Source organism: Dendrobates tinctorius, unplaced genomic scaffold, assembly GCF_039654945.1.
Source record: "Dendrobates tinctorius isolate UK_male_01 unplaced genomic scaffold, ASM3965494v1 ptg000254l, whole genome shotgun sequence".
NCBI classification, from domain to species: Eukaryota; Metazoa; Chordata; class Amphibia; order Anura; family Dendrobatidae; genus Dendrobates; species Dendrobates tinctorius.
The window spans coordinates 6,890,522-6,909,720 of NW_027361921.1; the positions used below are offsets into that span (position 1 = coordinate 6,890,522).

General features: G+C 42.9%; 1 protein-coding gene across 5 annotated transcripts in view; it reads left to right on the forward strand.

Annotated features, from left to right (window-relative positions):
• The window catches only part of LOC141067709 (glutaminase kidney isoform, mitochondrial-like), a 484,569-nt gene that overhangs the window by 87,288 nt on the left and 378,082 nt on the right, over window positions 1-19,199 (forward strand). For all 5 annotated transcript variants that reach the window (XR_012226460.1, XR_012226459.1, XM_073558127.1 and 2 more), the window contains exon 4: window positions 17,791-17,920. Coding sequence is in view for 3 of the 5 variants with exons in the window: in XM_073558127.1 (XP_073414228.1) it covers window positions 17,791-17,920 (130 nt within the window). In the remaining 2 variants the exon portion in view is untranslated. The remainder of the gene's footprint in view (window positions 1-17,790; window positions 17,921-19,199) is intronic.

A 19,199-nucleotide genomic window follows, 5' to 3' on the forward strand; every position in this document is an offset into this window, starting at 1 on the left:
TTACGGGTCCCTACACTAAACTAAATAGCAAAGCCACTATAGAAGGCACAAGGACTCCAAAAATTCATTTTTAAACAGCAGACAAAAAGCAGCAAAAAGCTGGCTGCACCCTGTAGTGCATTTGTTTCAATATCTGGGCAGGTAAGTGTTGCTGCCTTTTTGTTTGCAGTTTAAAAACTGTCAAAACTTCCCATCTGGAAAGGGAAAATTGACTGCCACCATAATATTTCTGGCATCCGGGGGACCTCTAAGGGTTCAAACGTCCTTTGGTCCTTCCCATTTTGCACTGATCAGAGAGATCTCTCCAGTTTGGCTTTGTGATTTTCCTCTCTTTTTCTGGGACGGCATTCGGGTGTTAAGCATCCTCATTTCGCTTTAGCAGAATTATCCTCCTTTTCACTTAGAGGAGATTGCTCTCCTTTCTTTTTTTAGGTACTTAACCTCTCAGGGAGATGAGAGGCAATCACATAGGTGGATACAGTGGCATGTAAAAGTTTTGGCACCCAAGGTTAAAGTTACTGTTATTGTGAATAGTTATGCATTTGAAGATTAAATTATTTCTAAAAGGCCTAAAGTTAAAGATGACTCATTTCCTTTGCATTTTAGGCAGAAAAAAATCTTTGGCATCAGCCCATTTTCCTTTTTGTAATTTTCAAAATGTAAAAGATGAAAAGTTTCTGGACCCTCCATTGCTAGTACCTAGTAGCACCCCCCTTTGCAAGTATTACTATACTGTCCTCATACACGTTAGCAGGGTGTGCAATGAGACATGTAGCTAAACCCCCTGTCTTCTTTAAGAAGAGGCTGTAAAATTGTAACCACCTTTTGATTGCAGATGTGACAGGAAAGGGTGAAACTATAGGATGCAATAACAGGAGCATTTCAGAATATATAACTGCACAGAGCATAAAAATACAGATAGTCTGCAATACACAGTAACATGAGGTAATACATGGGTACCGTGAGGTAATACATGGGTACCGTGAGGTAATACATGGGTACCGTGAGGTAATACATGGGTACCGTGAGGTAATACATAGCTGATGATTACCTATTTAATAAAACAACATTATAAACACATGATTATAACACCTAGATAGTGCTTACCAACTATGCTTAGAGCAGACTGTTTAAGAAGCATGAAGAACACGAATGGTGTAGTTTCTCCTACAGACATATGAAGGAATAAAGGCTGCTGTTCCCCTCACAGTGTCATAAACAAGACTATGATGTAACAGGAACAATTCCCACAATACATTGCAAATTAAACTAGAATCTATGCATTAAACGGCCAGCAGGTGGTGCTGTTACCTTACAGTATGAAATATGTGAAGGATTAATACACACAAAATGACTTTCTAGACAGCAATTATATGGCTGGACAGAACAATCACAGATTGTAAACTCTTTTTGTAGCCAGCCAAGAGTATTTCAATTCTGTTTGCATGACTTTGATCCATTCTTCCTTTTAAAATTCTTCCAGCTATGTGAGATTCCTGGGTTGTCTTGCTATTTTGAGGTCTAGCCACATATTTTCAATGATGTTCAGATCAGGGGACTGAGGGATATTGTAAAAACCTTCAGCTTGCGCCTTTTTAGGTAGTCCATTGTGGATTTTGACGTCTGTTTAGGCTAATTATGCATCTGTAGAGGCCATCCTCTTTTCAAGTTCAGCTTTTTACTGATGGTATTATGTTTGCATCAAGAATTTGTGGAAATGTCATTGAATCCATTCTTCCCTCTGCCTGTGAAATGTTCCCCATGATATTCGTTTCAACACAACCCCAAAGCATGATTGATCCAATCCCATGCTTGGTGGTTGTCGAGATGTTCTTTTCCTGAAATTTTGTGCCCTTTTTTCTCCACATATACCTTTGATCTTTGTTACCAAATCGTTCTATTTTAGCCTCATTGGTACACAGGACTTGCTGCAGGCTTATTTATATGCTCTTTTGCATACTTCTGAAGCTGAATTTTATGGTGAAGACACAGGAGAGGTTTTCTTCCATGAAGGCCATATTTGTGCAGGTGTCTCTGAACATCATTCTGAGGGTCTTTTGCAGTCAAGCGGGGGGGGGGGTGTTCTGACTTGCCGCTCTAGCAATCCCTACGGTCAGCTCTCTCTGAAATTTTGCTTGGCAGAGTAACTTGAAAACACTTTGTTTTCTTCTTATAGCCTTCTCCTGCTTTTTGGGTCTCCTCAGTTTTCATTTTCAGAGTGCTAGGCAACTGCTTAGAAGAACCCATGGCTGATTTTTTTTTTTTTTTTTTTGCTCCTGTTAAACCAATCTAGTCAATTTTTTATGAAGAGGTGAGCTATAGACTAGACCAAGGTGAGTCACTGGACGTGGTATATCTTGATTTTTCCAAAGCGTTTGATTCCGTGCCACACAAGAGGTTGGTACACAAAATGAGAATGCTGGGTCTGGGGGAAAATGTGTGTAAATGGCTAAGTAACTGGCTTTGTGGTAGAAAGCAGAGGGTGGTTATAAATGGTATATTCTCTAACTGGGTTGCTGTGACCAGTGGGGTACCGCAGGGGTCGGTGTTGGGACCTATTCTTTTCAACATATTTATTAACGATCTGGTAGAAGGTTTACACAGTAAAATATCGATATTTGCAGATGATACAAAACTATGTAAACCAGTCAATACAAGAGAAGATAGTATTCTGCTACAGATGGATCTGGATAAGTTGGAAACTTGGGCCGAAAGGTGGCAGGTGCGATTTAACAATAATAATTGTAAGGATATACACATGGGAAGAAGGATTCAATATCAGCATTGCACACTGAACGGGAAATCACTGAGTAAATCTTACACGGAGGAGGACTTGGGGATCCTAGTTAATGATAAACTTACCTGGAGCAGCCAATGCCAAGGCAAACAGGATCATGAGGTGCATAAAAAGAGGTCTGGATACACATGAGAGCATTATACTGCCTCTGTACAAATCCCTGTTAGACCGCACATGTAGTACTGTGTACAGTTTTGGGCACCGGTGCTCAGGAAGGATATAATGGAACTAGAGCGAGTACAAAGGAGGGTATGATGGTGTGATATGTTGTGTGGGTATCATTTTGTGTCTATTTATATATTGCGGATTTTCATAGTGTTCTCTTGTTGCCCTGTATCATTCCGTGTATTCCCCATATTGTCTAGAGTCTCAATTACCTTCCAAAAGTCTGATCATTGAATTAGCTCACTTACTGTCTGCAGCCTGACTGTATCTATGCCTCTTGCTGAACCCCCTGTAGTGTCTTAATCCCCAAGGCACCTTTGTCAGGTCTAGGAGGCCTGAAAACCACCCCAAGCTGTCTGACTACCCCTGGACATAACGTGGGGGCTGGGGAGGACAGGAGCTGGTCAAGTCAGACACTGTGTGGTGATGATCGTGTGAAAACGGCACGTCAGAGAGAGGGGGAAGAATATGGGCCCATTTTATCCTCTGCCGTATTATTGGACTCTCATCTCCTTGAACATTCATCCTGTTACTGAACTGCATTTGTGTTCTGGTCTATTGTATCCTCAGTGTGGTGGACTGTTTATGGACCTTGAGGCTAAGTGCACACGTACCGGAACTCTCGCGGAAATTCCCGCGAGAATTCCGGAATTCCATTCCGCGGGAAAATCGCATTTTAAATTCCCGCGATTTTCCCGTGGAAAAACTAGCATTTTGCAAGCGTATTTAGCTTGCAAAATGCTAGCGTTTTCCAAGCGATCTGTAGCATCGCTTGGAGAACTGATTGACAGGTTGGTCACACTCGTCAAACATAGTGTTTGACAAGTGTGACCAACTTTTTACTACTGAGGCTGCCTATGCGGCATCAGTAGTAAAAGATAGAATGTAAAAAAAATAAAAAATGGTGTTATTCTCACCTTCCGACGTCCCGCGCATCCGTTCCCAGTAATCCTTTGTGAAAATGCCCGTGATGACGTCAGTTCTCGCGGGATCGCGACGTCTCGCGGTAATTCGCGATGACGTCGCGCGAATGACCGTGAGACTTCGCGATCCCGCGAGAACGGACGCCATCGCGGGCATTTTCGCAAAGGATTACTGGGAACGGGAGCGTGGAGAGAGGCGGGAAGGCTGCGCGGGACGCCGGAAGGTGAGAAGAACTATATTTTTTATTTTAAAATTCTATTTTTTACAGGGATATGGTACCCAAAGCCTGGAGGACAGTCTCCTCTCCTCCGGACAGTGGGTACCATCCACAATTGTTCTGCTTACTTTCCGCATGTTGTGCACAGCCACATGCGGAAAGTAAGCGGAACAATGCATTCCTATGGGTGCGGGATCGCCGCGATTCCGCAAATTAATGAGCATGCTGCGTTTTTTACCACGAAGCGATGCCGCCGCGGTAAAAACCGCAGCATTAGCACAGCATTGCGGAATCCCATAGGAATGCATGGGATGCTTATTTTTCGCAGCAAAATCGCGCGGTTAAAACCGCCGCGGAAACGCGAAAAAAACGCCACGTGTGAACTCAGCCTTATAGTTTTGCCTATAATAAAGGTCTTGGGATTGTTCACACTTCCCGCTCTCTGTTGATTGTGTGGTATCAGAGAAGGACCTGTGACAGAGGGCAACAAAATTAATAAAGGAGATGGGGGAACTACAGTAGCAAAATTAGGATTATTTAGTCTAAAAAAAAGACGACTGAGGGGCGATCTAATAACCATGTATAAGTATATAAGGGGACAATACAAATATCTATCACAGGATCTGTTTTATACCAAGGAAGGTGACAATCACAGGGGGGCATTCTCTGCATCTGTAGGAGAGAAGGTTTTTCCATCAACATAGAAGAGGATTATTTACTGTTAGGGCAGTGAGAATCTGGAATTCATTGTCTGAGGAGGTGGTGATGGCGAACTCAGTCGAGGGGTTCAAGAGAGGCCTGGATGTCTTCCTGGAGCATAACAATATTGTATCTTACCATTATTAGGTTCTTTAGAAGTAGATCTGGGGATTTTTTTTGTGACGGAATATAGGCTGAACTGGATGGACAAATGTCTTTTTTCGGCCTTGCTAACTATGTTACTGTGTAGAAAAAGCTGGGTTTTTATAAAGCTGGGAAACTTGCATCACCTGGTGTAACAACACCGCATTTATTCTTAATTATGCCAGATGTACTATTCAGTAGGCCCAGGGACCTGAACCTACTGAGATGTTTGGAGAACCCAGATTGGGACAATCGGTTCACCTGGCCACATACCTGAATAGGCTGCCAGCTTCCTAAGCTTGCAGCTACATACTCGCTGTGGGTGCCAGCCAAAAACGGGGAGCCTCTTGTTGGGGTAGTTGGCTCTGGAAGCCCCGAAGTCACAGATGTTCTAATTCCTGGTGAGCCAGCGGAAGGGTGACACTCTGTCATTTGCATCATCTTGTATGTTCTGGGACTGTACTATGTGTTATTGATTGTTGGTGATCCAAAAAATTATCAGCCCATTGTGATACCCTCACCCTCTGTTGTCTGATTAAAATTTTGACCACGGGGAAGGAGTAAGAGTGTTTAGTGGGATGAGCCCTGGTCCGTGTGGTCTTTCTACAGACAGACAGGCCAGCGGATGACAGGACCCACTGACCCTCATGTCTCCACACTAGATGGCAGTGGTGGGATACTACTCAGTCCGATAGATTCCGGGGAGCTGCAGGGTACTAGAGTTCATAGACACTGTCCAAGGGCTCCACATCCAGTGAGGCAGATACACAGAACCAGCAGACCATAAACAGAAGGATTTGGACACCACCATGTCCAACCCCACCAGTTCAGCCTTGGGAAGAGGACCAGAGTGGATATACAGCCTCAAACTGCAACTACAGGCATTGTGCCAGCTTCAACGGATTGAATACTGGGCACCGACACTCGGTCGGATTTGATCCAGGAAGCGGTCCTTTACGAGGACGATAAGTTTAACCCAGAGGAATTGAACTGCTTGTCATTTCAAGGATCCAATGGCAGTCTGGAATCAAATATCCAGTCCCAAGCAGCCTGAATCCAGGAGTTGTTGATCGCATTGCTACCTGGAACCTCAAGCGGTAGAAGGAGATGGAGGAATTGTTCCATCTGTACAAGCAGATCCTTACCATCAAAGTGAATAATCGGAGTAGGTGGTGCCACACCATTTTTTTCTTTAATCAGCTACCAGTATCCGTGGGATGCGGAGGACGCCAAGTTTGGATGCAATGGATGCGAGCTTGGTTCTCGTTGGTTAAATGTGGAGTTTCTCAGTTCAAACCGGGGATCAGCGAGAGGATATGAAGGACCCCACAGGAGAAATGGACAACCGTTCCGGGGTGAAATAAATCTGAGTCCGCGCCTCAAAGCTTCCCCCTTCCGGGAGTTCGCAGGATCCGAAAGATCATATGAGAGAATCTGGAAATATCTCTGATATGTTGGTGTACACAAGCATGGAATGGGAATTGAGTTTATTTGCAAATAAGACATGAAATATGTTTTGAGGAAACTTGATGATACAAAGTTTCATTCTCATGAAGGTGAAACCTATTACATTCGGGTCTGTACTGATAAGAGTTGTGGACTATATAAGGAGGATCTGCCTCTATTTGCAGAGAAACTGTAGAGAACAGCAGCCAATGCATCATGGCTACAATGGGAGGAATACAGATTTGATCCACTACCCATCTGGAGATGTTGGAGAGGTCACCTAGCCACAGACCTCAGTGGACTGTCAGCTTCCTAAACTTGAAGCTATCTTCTATCTGTGGGTGCACACCAAGGCAGGGTGCCACTGATTGGGGTAGTTGACCCTGAAATCCTCTAAGTTGAAGATGTTCTAATTCTCGATGAGCCAACGGAACGGTGAGGCTCTGTCTTTTGCACCATCTTGTGTAGTTGCTGGGACTGTATTATGTTATTGACTGTTGGTAATCCAATAATGTATTGTGTTACCCTCACCATGTGTTGTGTGAGTAGTATTTTGCCCTCTGGGAAGGAGAACTAGCGTTAACTCGCATGAACCCTGATCCATGTTGTCTTTCTAAAGACAGACAGGCCAGCTAATGAGATCAACCACTGACCCTCCTTTCTCCACACCTGGAATTTTCTAACAATAATAGTGAACAAGCTATAATCCTAACAGGCTAATTAAAGGGAACCTGTCACCAGGTTTGGCCTTTCAGGGCTGATATACAGCATTCTATAATGCTATATATAAGCTCTCAACCCAACCTGTAAGAGAAGAAAAATAACTTTTATTATACTTGCCTGTGGAGCAGTCCGGTCAAAGGGGTGTCGATGTTCTTCGTCGTGCGTCTACAATCTTCTTTTGATTGCCGTTCTTTGTGTGGACGATGTGTCCCTAAGTCATCCACACAGTCTCTACGGCATCATTGTCCTAGTTATACAATGCTGTATATGAGCCCTGAAAGATGATTGCCGTATCTCATATCAGCCGAACCTGGTGACAAGTTCGCATTAAGATCTGAAACCTTGGTCAAAATTATCTGAGCACACAAATCTCCAAGAGTGCCCAAACTTTTGCATTGTCATACATTTCTTTTTGTATTTTTTAAAATGTAAAAAATTACTTGTTTTGCCTAAAATACAAAGGAAATGTGTTGTCTTTTAACTTTAGGCCTTTTAGAGATCTTTTAATTTTCATCTTGCTTAACTGTTCACAAGAAAAATAATTTTGACCAGGGGCTAAACGTTTACATGCCACGGTATAGCCAGCAGCTGTGCAGCTCTGTCTGTGTCTCAAAGCTCTGTTCGAATGCCTTAGGGTCATCCTGGTATGTTCTGGCAGAGGTCCGACTGCTCACTGGATTTACCAGACATTAGCGAGGCTTGACGGGTAGGTGTCCGTGCTCCCCCAATCAGGGTTAGAGCACACTCTGCTTGGATTGTAAGAGTTTCCGGGCAGTCTTTCACCAGGTATCGACCTTGCAGCTCTGAAAAGAAGCCACTTGCTCTCATCAGTGCATAAAGTTTTACAGGGTCCACACCTTTGGCAGATGCAGATCTGGGGAGGATACTGAAAGCAACAGTTGATCAGGCAACTGCTTTAAGCAATGGTGGAAAACTTTATCTGGTAACTGTATAATGTTTAACCCTATATCCCCAAGCCTGTTTTCAACTTCATGACCAGGCCAAATTTTACAATTCTGACCAGTGTCTGTGTTAATAACTCTGGAACGCTTCAACAGATCCCAGTGATTCCGAGATTCTTTTCTCTTGACACATTGTACTTCATGATAGTGGTAAAATTTGTTCAATATGACTTGCGTTTATTTAGCAAAAATAGAAATTTTTGCAATTTTCAAACTGCTAATTCTTATGCCCTTAAACAAGAGCATTATAAATAAGTTACCAAATGTTTACTTTACATCTGCGTAATTTTTTAAACATAATTTTTTTCGGCTAGGAAGATAGCAGGGTTAAAAATTGATCAGCAATTTCTAATTTTTCCAACAAAATTTATAAAACCATTTTTCTAGGGACCACATCCCATTTGAAGTGACTTTGGGGGACTTTTATGACAATATACCCAAAAGTTACTCCATTCTAAACACTGGACCGCTCGAAGTCCTCAAAACCACATTCAATAAGTTTATTATCTCTTCAGGTGCGTCACAGGAATTAATTTAGTGTGGAAGGAAAAATTAACATTTTCCTTTTTTTCAGAAAAATTTTACTATAGCTCCAATTGTTTTATTTTCCCTTTTGGTAACAGGAGAAAATGAACCCCAATTTCTCCTGAGTATGCCGATACCCCATATGTGGGGGAAATCTATGGCTTGGGCGAAAGGCAGGGCTCAAAAGGGAAGGAGCACCGTTTAGAAAGTCAAACGCAAAAATGTCTGGACTCGAGATCGAACACCATGTCATGTATAGAGAGCACTTGATGTTCCTAAACTGTGGAAATCCACCCTATAAGTGACCCCATTTTGGAAACTAGACCTCTCAAGGAATTTATCTAGATGTGTGATGAGCATTTTGAACCCCTAGGTGCTTCACATAATTTTTTTTCAACCCCTTTCTGACATTGGACGTGACTCGGGCCTGTATCCGTGGACGGGATAGTACGTCATCGCGAGTAGGCTGCACTCACGGGAGGAGCGCAGCTGATTGCAGCCGGGTGTCAGCTGTGATAATCAGCTGACACCCGGCTGCAATGTGCCAGGAGCGGTCACGTACCGCCCCCGGCACATTAACCCCTGGCACTCTGCAATCAAACATTATCACAGTGTACCGGGGGCATAGGGAAGAATCGCGCAGGGAGGGGGCTCCCTGCGTGTTTCCCTGAGCCCCTCGGAACAACGCGATGTGCTCGCATTGTTCCGAGTGCCTCCTTCCTGCAGGTCCTTGGATCCAATATGACCGCGGGGCCCTTTGGGGTCCTGCAGGGAGGCGATTTTCTCAGTGCCTGCTGAGAGCAGGCGCTGAGAAGCCTCCTACAGTGCCTGTCAGATCGGTGATACAGTGATGTCCCAAACTGGGACAAAGCAATAAAGTAAAATAAAAAAAAAGAGTAAAAATAATTTTCAAAAAATTCCTAAATAAATCAAAAAAGAAAATGTTCCCTAATAAATTCTTTTTTTGTAAATAAACAAACAACACTATAAAAGTACACATATTTAGTAACGACCCGCCCTATAAAACTGTCCCACTAGTCAACCCCTTTAGTGAACCACTTGAACCCCTTTATCATCCTACCACCGGTCAAAAAGTGCAATAACACGCGATCAAAAAGACGAATATAAATAAACATGGTACCGCTGAAAACGTCATCTTGTCGCACAAAAAACGAGCTGCCATACAGCGTCATCAGCAAAAAAATTAAAAAGTTATCGCTCGCAGAATAAAGCGTTGCAAAAATAAATATTTTTTTTACATAAAATTGCTATTATTGTATAAAAACGCCAAAACATTAAAAAAAGATCTAAATGAGGTATCGCTGTAATTGTACTGCTCCGAAGAATAAAACTGCTTTATCAACATTACCACACGCGGAAATGGGGTAAAATACTTTTTGCATCACCACATTTTGAGAGCTATAATTTTTCCATATTTTGACCCACCGAGTCATGTGAGGTCATGTTTTCTGTGGGACAAGTTGACATTTTTAGTCTAGTTTCACACTAGCGCTTTTGAGCGCAGCGACGGCCTGCGCACGGCCGCCGCTAAGCCCCGCCCCCTGCCGCGCATCCGCCGGTAGCTCCGCCTACCGGCGCATGACGCTGCATGCATCCTGCGTCCCCTATATTTATCACTGGGGGCGCAGGCCGTGCGCAATATGCGTTTGGCGGCGCATGTGTCCTTTTGACGGTGCGCCGACCTGCGCCAAACGCAACCTGCTGCAGTTTGGTTGCGCTCGGCGCACCGTCAAAAAGGCGCATGCGCCGCTAAACGCATATTGCGCACCGCCTGCGCCCCCAGTGATAAAGATAGGGGACGCATGCAGCGTCATGCGCCGGTAGGCGGAGGACTCGGCAGGGGGCGGGGCTTAGCGGCGGCCGTGCGCAGGCCGTCGCTGCGCTCAAAAGCGCTAGTGTGAAACTAGCCTAAAAATGTCAACTTGTCCCACAGAAAACATGACCTCACATGACTCGGTGGGTCAAAATATGGAAAAATTATAGCTCTCAAAATGTGGTGATGCAAAAAGTATTTTTACAATAAAAAGCGTCTTTTAGCATATGACAGATGCCAAACATAAAAACCCGCCATAAATATTACATCAAACCCCCCTTTATCACCCCCTTAGGGAAAAATAATAAAATTTAAAAAAAAAAAGTATTTATTTCCATTTTCCAGTTAGTGCTAGGGTTAGGGCTGAGATTAGGGTTAGGGTTGGAGCAAGAATTGGGGAGTTTCCACTGTTTAGGCACATCAGAGGCTCTCCAAACGCAACATGGCGTCTGATCTCAATTCCAGGCAATTCTGCGTTGAAAAAGTCAAACGGTGCTCCTTTCCTTCCAAGCTCTGCCATGCACTCAAACAGTGATTTTCCCCTACATATGGGATACCAGCCTACTCAGGACAAATTGGAAAACAACTTTTGGGGTCCAATTTCTCCTGTTACCCTTGGGAAAATAAAAAAATTGGGGACTAAAAGATTAAGTTTGTGGTAAAAATGATTTTTTTTTTTTTTATTTTCACGCCCGGGCTTATAAACTTCTGTGAAGTACTTTGGGGTTCAAAGTGCTCACCACACATCTAGATAAGTTCCTTGGGAGGTCTAGTTTCCAAAATGGGGTCACTTGTGGGGGGTTTCCACTGTTTAGGCACATCAGGGGCTCTCCAGACACAATATGACACCTACAGACCATTCCATCAAAGTCTACGTTCCAAAACGTCACTACTTCCCTTCCAAGCCCCAACGTGTGCCCATACAGTAGTTTTCTCCCATATATGGGGTATCAGTGTACTCAGGACAAATTGGACAATAACTTTTGGGGTCCAATGTCTCCTGTTACCCTTGGGAAAATATAAAAAATATGGGACTAAAAGATCATGTTTGTGTAATTTTTATTTTTTTATTTTCATGCCCGAGCGTTATAAACGTCTGTGAAGTACTTGGGGGTTCAAAGTGCTCACAACACATCTAGATAAGTGCCTTGGGGGGGTCTAGTTTCCAAAATGGGGTCACTTGTCGGGGGTTTCCACTGTTCAGGAACATCAGGGGCTCTCCAAACGCGACATTGCGCCCGATCTCAATTCTAGCCAATTTTGCGTCAAACGGCGCTCCTTCCCTTCCAAGCTCTGCCATGCGCCCAAAAAGTGGTTTACCCCCACATATCAGGTATTGGCGTACTCAGGACAAATTGTACAATAACTTTTGGGGTCCTGTTTTGGAAAATAAAAGTTGGGGGTGAAAAGATAATTTTTGTGGAAAAAATATGATTTATAATTGTACGGCTGTACGTTATATACTTCTGTGAACCCCTTGGGGGTTCAAAGTTCTCACCACGTATCTAGATAAGTTCCTTGGGGGGTCTAGTTTCCAAAATGGGGTCACTTGTGGGGGGTTTCCACTGTTGAGGCATATCAGGGGCTCTCCAAACTTGACATGGCGTCCAATCTCAATTCCAGCCAATTTTGCGTTGAAAATGTCAAACGGCGCTCCTTCCCTTCCGAGCTCTGCCATGCGCTGAAACAGTGGTTTCTCCCCCCCACATATCAGGTATCAGCTTACTCAGGACAAATTGCACAATAATTTTTGCAGTCCAATTTCTCCTGTTACCCTTGGTAAAATAAAAAAAAAATTAGACCTGAAGTAATTTTTTTGTGATAAAAAATTAAATGTTCATTTTTTTTAAACATTCAAAAAATTCCTGTGAAGCACCTGAAGGGTTAATAAACTTCTTGAATGTGGTTTTCAGTACTGTCAGGGGTGCAGTTTTTAGAATGGTGTCACTTTGGGGTGTTTTCTATCATAGGGACCCCTCAAAGTGACTTCAAATGTGGTGTGGTCCCTAAAGAAAAAAATGGTGTTGTAAAAATGAGACTTTTAACCCTTATAACTTCATAACAAAAAAAAAAATTTGGTTCACAAATTGTGCTGATGTAATGTAAACATGTGGGAAATGTTACTTACCGTATATACTCATGTATAAGTCGACCTGAGTATGAGCCGACCCCCCCCCCCCCTCCTAATTTTGCCACAAAAAACTGGGAAAAAGGAATTGACTCGCGTATAAGCCTCGGGTGAAAAATGCAGCAGCTACTGGTAAATTTCAACAATAAAAATAGATGCCAATAAAAGTAAAATTAATTGAGACATCAGTAGGTTAAATGTTTTTGAATATCCATATTGAATCAGGAACCCCATATAATGCTTCATACAGTTCATGATGGGCCCCGTAAGATGCTCCATACAAATTCGCCCCATATAATGCTGCACAAAGGTTAGTAATGGCCCCATAAGATGCTCCATAGAATAATATGCCCAATATGCTGCCCAATAAAATTGTCATGATCTGCTGTGTTTGTGTGATCAGGTAGTTCAGAGGTTAATCTGGACAGCCTCTCTCTGAGACTGAGAGGCTTTTTATAGCCTCATTGTGGGATCACTCCTTGTCGCTTATACTCAGACCCTTGGCCGAGTGTGTGACCCTAGTGTGCTTTGTGACTGTGATACTTTGTGCTTGCTTGGTTTTGATCCTGTTCTGTCCCTGTTACGAGTTCTGCCTGTTCCTTTTGTACTGCTCTGATATTCCCATGTATGACTCTTTTGCTTTGGACCTGACTATTCTCTGACTGCCCCCTTGTACTGCGTTGCTATCTCTGTGCATGATTCATTGCTTACGTTTTGACTATTCTCTGCTTGTCCCCCTGGTACCGCGCCGCCCTCTCTGTGAATGACCCTCTGTTTGTCTGATCTGAGTTTCCCTAGCCTGTACTCCCAGGATTCCTGTTATAGAACTCTATTGCCATCTCCAGCAGCAGGATGCTAAGCCACGCCCCCTGTGGTCACATGATCGTAGGTCCTGGTGCTGCTAAACTACTTTCAGTGTCGCAGGTCCTGGTGTCAGAATTTTCCCTGCAGTATCGGACCCCGGGTCCCCCCGTAGTCTGGGTGAGTTATCCTGTTCAGCTGCAGCAGTCCGCCGGCGCTGACAGGATCCTGATAAAAATGCTCCATAGATTATGCCCCCATAAGATGCTTCATAGATTATGCCCCCATATGCTGCCCCATAAGATGCTCCATAGATTATGCCCCCATAAGATGCTCCATAGATTATGCCCCCATACGCTGCCCCATAAGATGCTCCATAGAATAGGCCCCATATGCTGCTGGAAATAATAATAAAAAAATAAAAAAATGGCATACTCACCTCTCATTGCTGGGGGCCAGGTGCCGGTGTCCTGAGCAGGCGGGGATACTGGTGCGCTATGGGGGACAGGTGCCAGTGTCACCTCTTGCTCAGGGCCCTGGCCCCAGAGATATTCACCTGTCCCTGGAACATTGCAGGGTATCGCTCTGTCTTCCGGGTCCCTCTGTCAGTGACTGTTCAGGCAGGGGGCACAGCACGCACTAACTACGTCACCGCACCCTCTCCTGCCTGAACGTCACTAGCAGAGGACAGAGCGGCTCTCAGCAGTGGACCGGGTACAGGTGTATATCGCTTATACTTACCCCTTCTGGCGCAGTCTCTGCAATTCCTCTTGGCGTGGTCTCCGGCAGCTATTCCTTCGTTCAGCGGTCACGTGGTACCGCTCATTAAAGTCATGAATATGCGCATATTCATAACTTTAAAGAGCGGTACCACATGACCGTTGAAGGAAGGAGCCTGAGACCATGGGAGAAGCGGGGGCGGCAGAGACCATGCCGGTGGGGTAAGTATGATCTGATACCCCCACTCCCTCTCCCCGCCGACCCCCTGGCGTATATGACTCGCGTGTGAACCAAGAGGGGGGGACTTTCAGCCCCAAAAAATAGGCTGAAAATCTCAGCTTATATGCGAGTATATACAGTATTAAGTTTTTTGTGTGCCATATCTCTGTGATTTAAGGGCATAAAAATTCAAAGTTGGAAAATTGCAAAATGTTCAAATTTTTTGTGAAATTTTCATTTTTTTCACAAACGCAAATTATATGAATGAAATGTTACCACTAACATGAAATACAATATGTCATGAGGAAGCAGTGTCAGAATCACCGGGATCCATGGAAGCGTTCCATAGTTATTACCTCATAAAGGGACAGTGGTCAAAATTGTAAAAATTGGCCCGGGCATTAACATGCAAACCACCCTTGGGAGTAAAAGGGTTAACATGCAAACCACCCTTGGGGGTAAAGGGGTTAAAGTTAAATTGTGAAAATGACAATTTGTTTTTGCCCACAAAAATCTTGTTTGAGCCCCATCATTTTCACAAGGATAGCAGGACAAAAATGGACATCAAAATTTGTTGTGCAGTGTCTCCTGACTACACAGAAACACCCATATATCGTTGAAAACTATTTTTGAGGAACAGTGCTAAACTCAGAAGGGAAGAAGTGCCATGTTGGAGTTCTGATCTTGCTGGAAAGGATTAAGGGTGCCATGTCACATTGGCAGTGCCCCTGAGGTACCAGAATATATTGACACCATGGATGTGCCTCAGAATTTTATACCATTGGGAAATGAAGAAAAAGTGATTACATTTTTACCACAAAAATGTTGTTTTAGCCCCGAATTTTACATTTTCACATGGGCAAATGGGTAATAAATATCATCACAATTTGTCACACAATTTCTGCTGAACGTGAAAATATTTCTAATATGGCTGTACAGTACTTAGCTACATGAAGATACTCGGGAGGGACGAAGCGCTATTTGCCTCCTTGAGCAAAGATTTTCCTAGAATAATTTGCGGACTCCATATACCGAGCCCCTAAGTGCTAGAATAGCAGAATCCCCCTCAAATGAACCCATTTTGGAAGTTATACCTCTTTGGGAATTTATCTAGAGATGTAGTGACAATTTTGACTCCATGGGTATTTTCCAGGTACAAGCAGCAGTGGATGTTGTTGAGTGAAAATGGCAAATCTGCTATTGTAGTGCTTGTTTATTGTAGTACCCTATACATTATGCCCTGCTAATGCTTCTGGAGACATCCCCTCATAAATTAGACGAGCTCTCATCGCTACAGAAATGCCAAGCTTGTGGATGCTAAATGTGGTTTAGGCACACTGTGGGTCTCAGAAAGAAGGTGGCATTTGAATTTGGGAGTGAAGATTAGCACTTTTCTACAGCCTTTGTACTACCCCTATATTTCCATTGACAGATGAAGGACCTGAGTACAGACCTGTTTCTTTTGTGTATTGAATTGAGGCTTTTATTGGGAATACTTTACAGAACATTTTGGATCACATTTATCCTGTGCTCTACGCTGGGCACTTAGTTTGGGACTTCCATCTAAATCTCTGAGTGACGTGATTCAGATGAAACCCCCGAGCGATCCATTCACTATATTGAGGCACCATAGTTACTCTGGACTCCGTCTGGTCTCTGTTCAGCGTTGTCCTACTTTTCAGTAGAGTACAAAACTGTGATCGACTGCACTTTTATGCACACCTAAAAAGACAGACACCTCCGAATCTTAGGCCAGACAGCATCCATAATGTCCCCATCTGCCTCATTATAGGTAATCTTGCGCCGGGGTGTCTGTATGAATCACACATTTCAGAGATTTATACGGAAAGCCTGGTGTAAGAGCTCAGCTTAGAGAAGCTGGATAAATGTGTGCTGAGCCTTAATGCAGTCTTTGGGAGGCAGAATGAACAAATCAACAGCAGGTGAAGAACTGTTTTTACTTATTTTTTACGCTATGTGTCGTGTGGTATAAGTGACTAGATGATTTTATTCTTTGGGTCGTGCGATTACTGCAATACTGCAATTACTTTTTTTTAAGCTTGGTTGCTGTCACACACTAAAAAAAACGCTTTTAATTTCAAACACAAGTTTTTGGATTGCCATAATTTGTGATCTGTAATTTTCCATGATTTGGCGACAGAGTCATGTGAGGGCTTGTTTTTTGATGGTTTTATTGGCACCATTTTTGGTCACATAGCGTTTTTTGATCGCTTTCTGTTCCCATTTTTGGGAGGCAGACTGAACATAAAACAGCAATTCAGGAATTTTTTGGGGGGTCTTGTTTTATGCCGTTCTGTGTTTGGTAAAATTGATAAGGCATCTTTATTATTTGGGTCAGTATGATTATAGCGATACTACATTTACATAATTTTTTAATGTTTTGGCACTTTTACATAATAAACTATTTTATAGAAAAAAAAGTTTTTTGCATTGCTATATACTGAGAGAGCTGTACCTTTTTTTATTTTTCCACTGATGAAGCTGACTAGCGACGTGTTTGCAGGACAAGATGGCATTTCAGAGATGCTATTTTTATCCACATTAGTCTTTTTAATTGAGTTTTTTCCACTTTTTGTTAAGCAGTATGATGAAAAAAGCATAGTTTGGGCATTTTTAAAAAAAATCCTTAAGGTGTGCACTGAAGGGGTTAACTAGTGTGACAGTTTTGTAGGTGGGGTTGTTCTGAATGCGTCGATACCAAATATGTTTACTTTATCTATTTTTTACATAAAAATATGTATTTATTATTATATTTTAATGTTTTTGTTATTACTATTATATTTTCAGATTTATGTAAAATGGATTTTTAAAATTTTTTTTTTTTTTTTCTTATTCGCTCTATGGGGCTTTCACTTTCAGCACCTTGATTGCTGTTATAAATCATTACATTTCATGACCATTGCAATGCTTTATACCTGTCGGTGCAGCACTTTAACAAGTCTCTTAAACCATGATCTGAGCATGGTCTAAGGGGCTTGCAACATAGCCTGGTGATCCCTATGTCGTCATGAGTACCTTGGGTCACTATGGTAACAATCGGGTTCTCGCGATGACTAAGCCCCCTCCCTCTCCTTGCTTTCTAAATGCTGCTATCGATATCGATCACAGCATTTAGGGGGTTAATACCACTCCCGGCAGTGTGAGATGGATGTCAGCTGGTATGACAGCTGAACAGCCGGCGGTGATCACACGTGCACAGCTTTTGTCCTCGCCAAATTGCCAGGATATATCCATATGTCTTAGGTCAAGAAGTCCTTCCATTCCATGACATATGAATAGGTCCAAGCTCGTGAAGAGGTTAAAGGACGTGTTGCCTATGTTTTCTATACAAAGGGTGAAAATGACTCTTATAATGCTTGAACAAACAAGTGTTTAAGTTGTAAATAGTGAGCATTAGCATAAAATCAATATTTTTACTTATATGGCCTTTCATCCTAATTATTTTTTATTTCCCTTTTATCATAGGTGTGTTCAGAGCAACATTGTGCTTTTAACACAGGCATTTCGGAGAAAATTTGTGATACCAGATTTTGTGTCTTTTACCTCACACATTGATGAGCTTTTCGAAAGCGCAAAGAAATTATCTGGTGGAAAGGTACTGAAGCTATTTTCAATGTATTTTTCTCACTTTATTATGTTAATATGTAAATGATGCAGTTTACAAAATGTTCTGCCAATAACTGTTTTATTATTGATCTTCTACTTTATTCACCCATGCCAGATATCATTACGGTCACTTGAAAGAAAGAAAATCATAATCATAATTGTCCCACCTAAAAAGCTTTTAGAATGGTACATAAATATATATGTACGTATTTTAAGATGTAAGTAGTATACCAGTGTGCTTCCTGTCAGCCGGATACTTTAGTTGTCTTGATTTATGTTGCTGGAACACCACAGAATCACAAACATTTATTGAGCCTAGCATAAAATGAATAGTGACCCAACTGTGCTTGGCTAAGGCTACATCTACATTTTTTTTCACTCAATACAGTTTCTAGAAAACCACTGTCCATAGTGTAGGAAAGCCAGGGATAAAACCTAGCCCTTGAGGTCCTGATTACATGCACCTGGCTAGCTATGTCTAGAGCTAGGCCCTGTGTGCATTTGTTGGTCAGTCAGCTGGGGGAGCAGAGCACTGTGTGTTGTGTTGGAGCTGCTCAAGACAAGCCAGAATCTCTCTGGTAGGATACAGCAGTGGTCGTGAGCACCAAACTGCAAGTATCACTTGTTGCTAAGGACAATAACTATTTTATGTGTCTGAACTGGGACTAGCTCAGCTGTGTCTGAGTCACCAGTGAGTGTGAACCCACTGAGCCAGAAGCAGGACCTGAATTGCCATGTGGGTAGAGCTGATTATTTGTGTGTCTACAGCTAGGAAGAGCACTTCCTCAAGGCACAAGAGGCAAAATCCATGGGGTATAATTGGTCAGCTTGATTGTGACAATTTAAGCTTGGGATCGGAAACATGTATTAGTACCCATAGTGGAAAGCAAGTTCCTTACCCAAAGCCAGGTACACTGTAAGGTGGTAGAAAAAGTGGCAGAGGTCAACTATAAAGTTAATTGAATGAGGAAAAGGAACCCTTCCCCATATATTATGGCAACTAAACCCTGGAAGATTAGGGACCCACTCAAGAACCCTCTCTTGTTTGGCTGGACAGAAGCCAACCTTGCGGTGTCAAAGTGGCTTAAACTCTGCCACCTCTCCAAAATCAGCATGGCTACAAATTGGTACCTAAAAATAGTGGCAGGTTCTTGGAGTTAGTGGATCACCCTCGTGTCATCAAACATGAGCCTCCTACTCGGGTCAGTTTAGAGTCCTTTAGGCTCTCTGTGTTGGCAGACGATGCCAGCCTCTGACTTTTGGCAGAG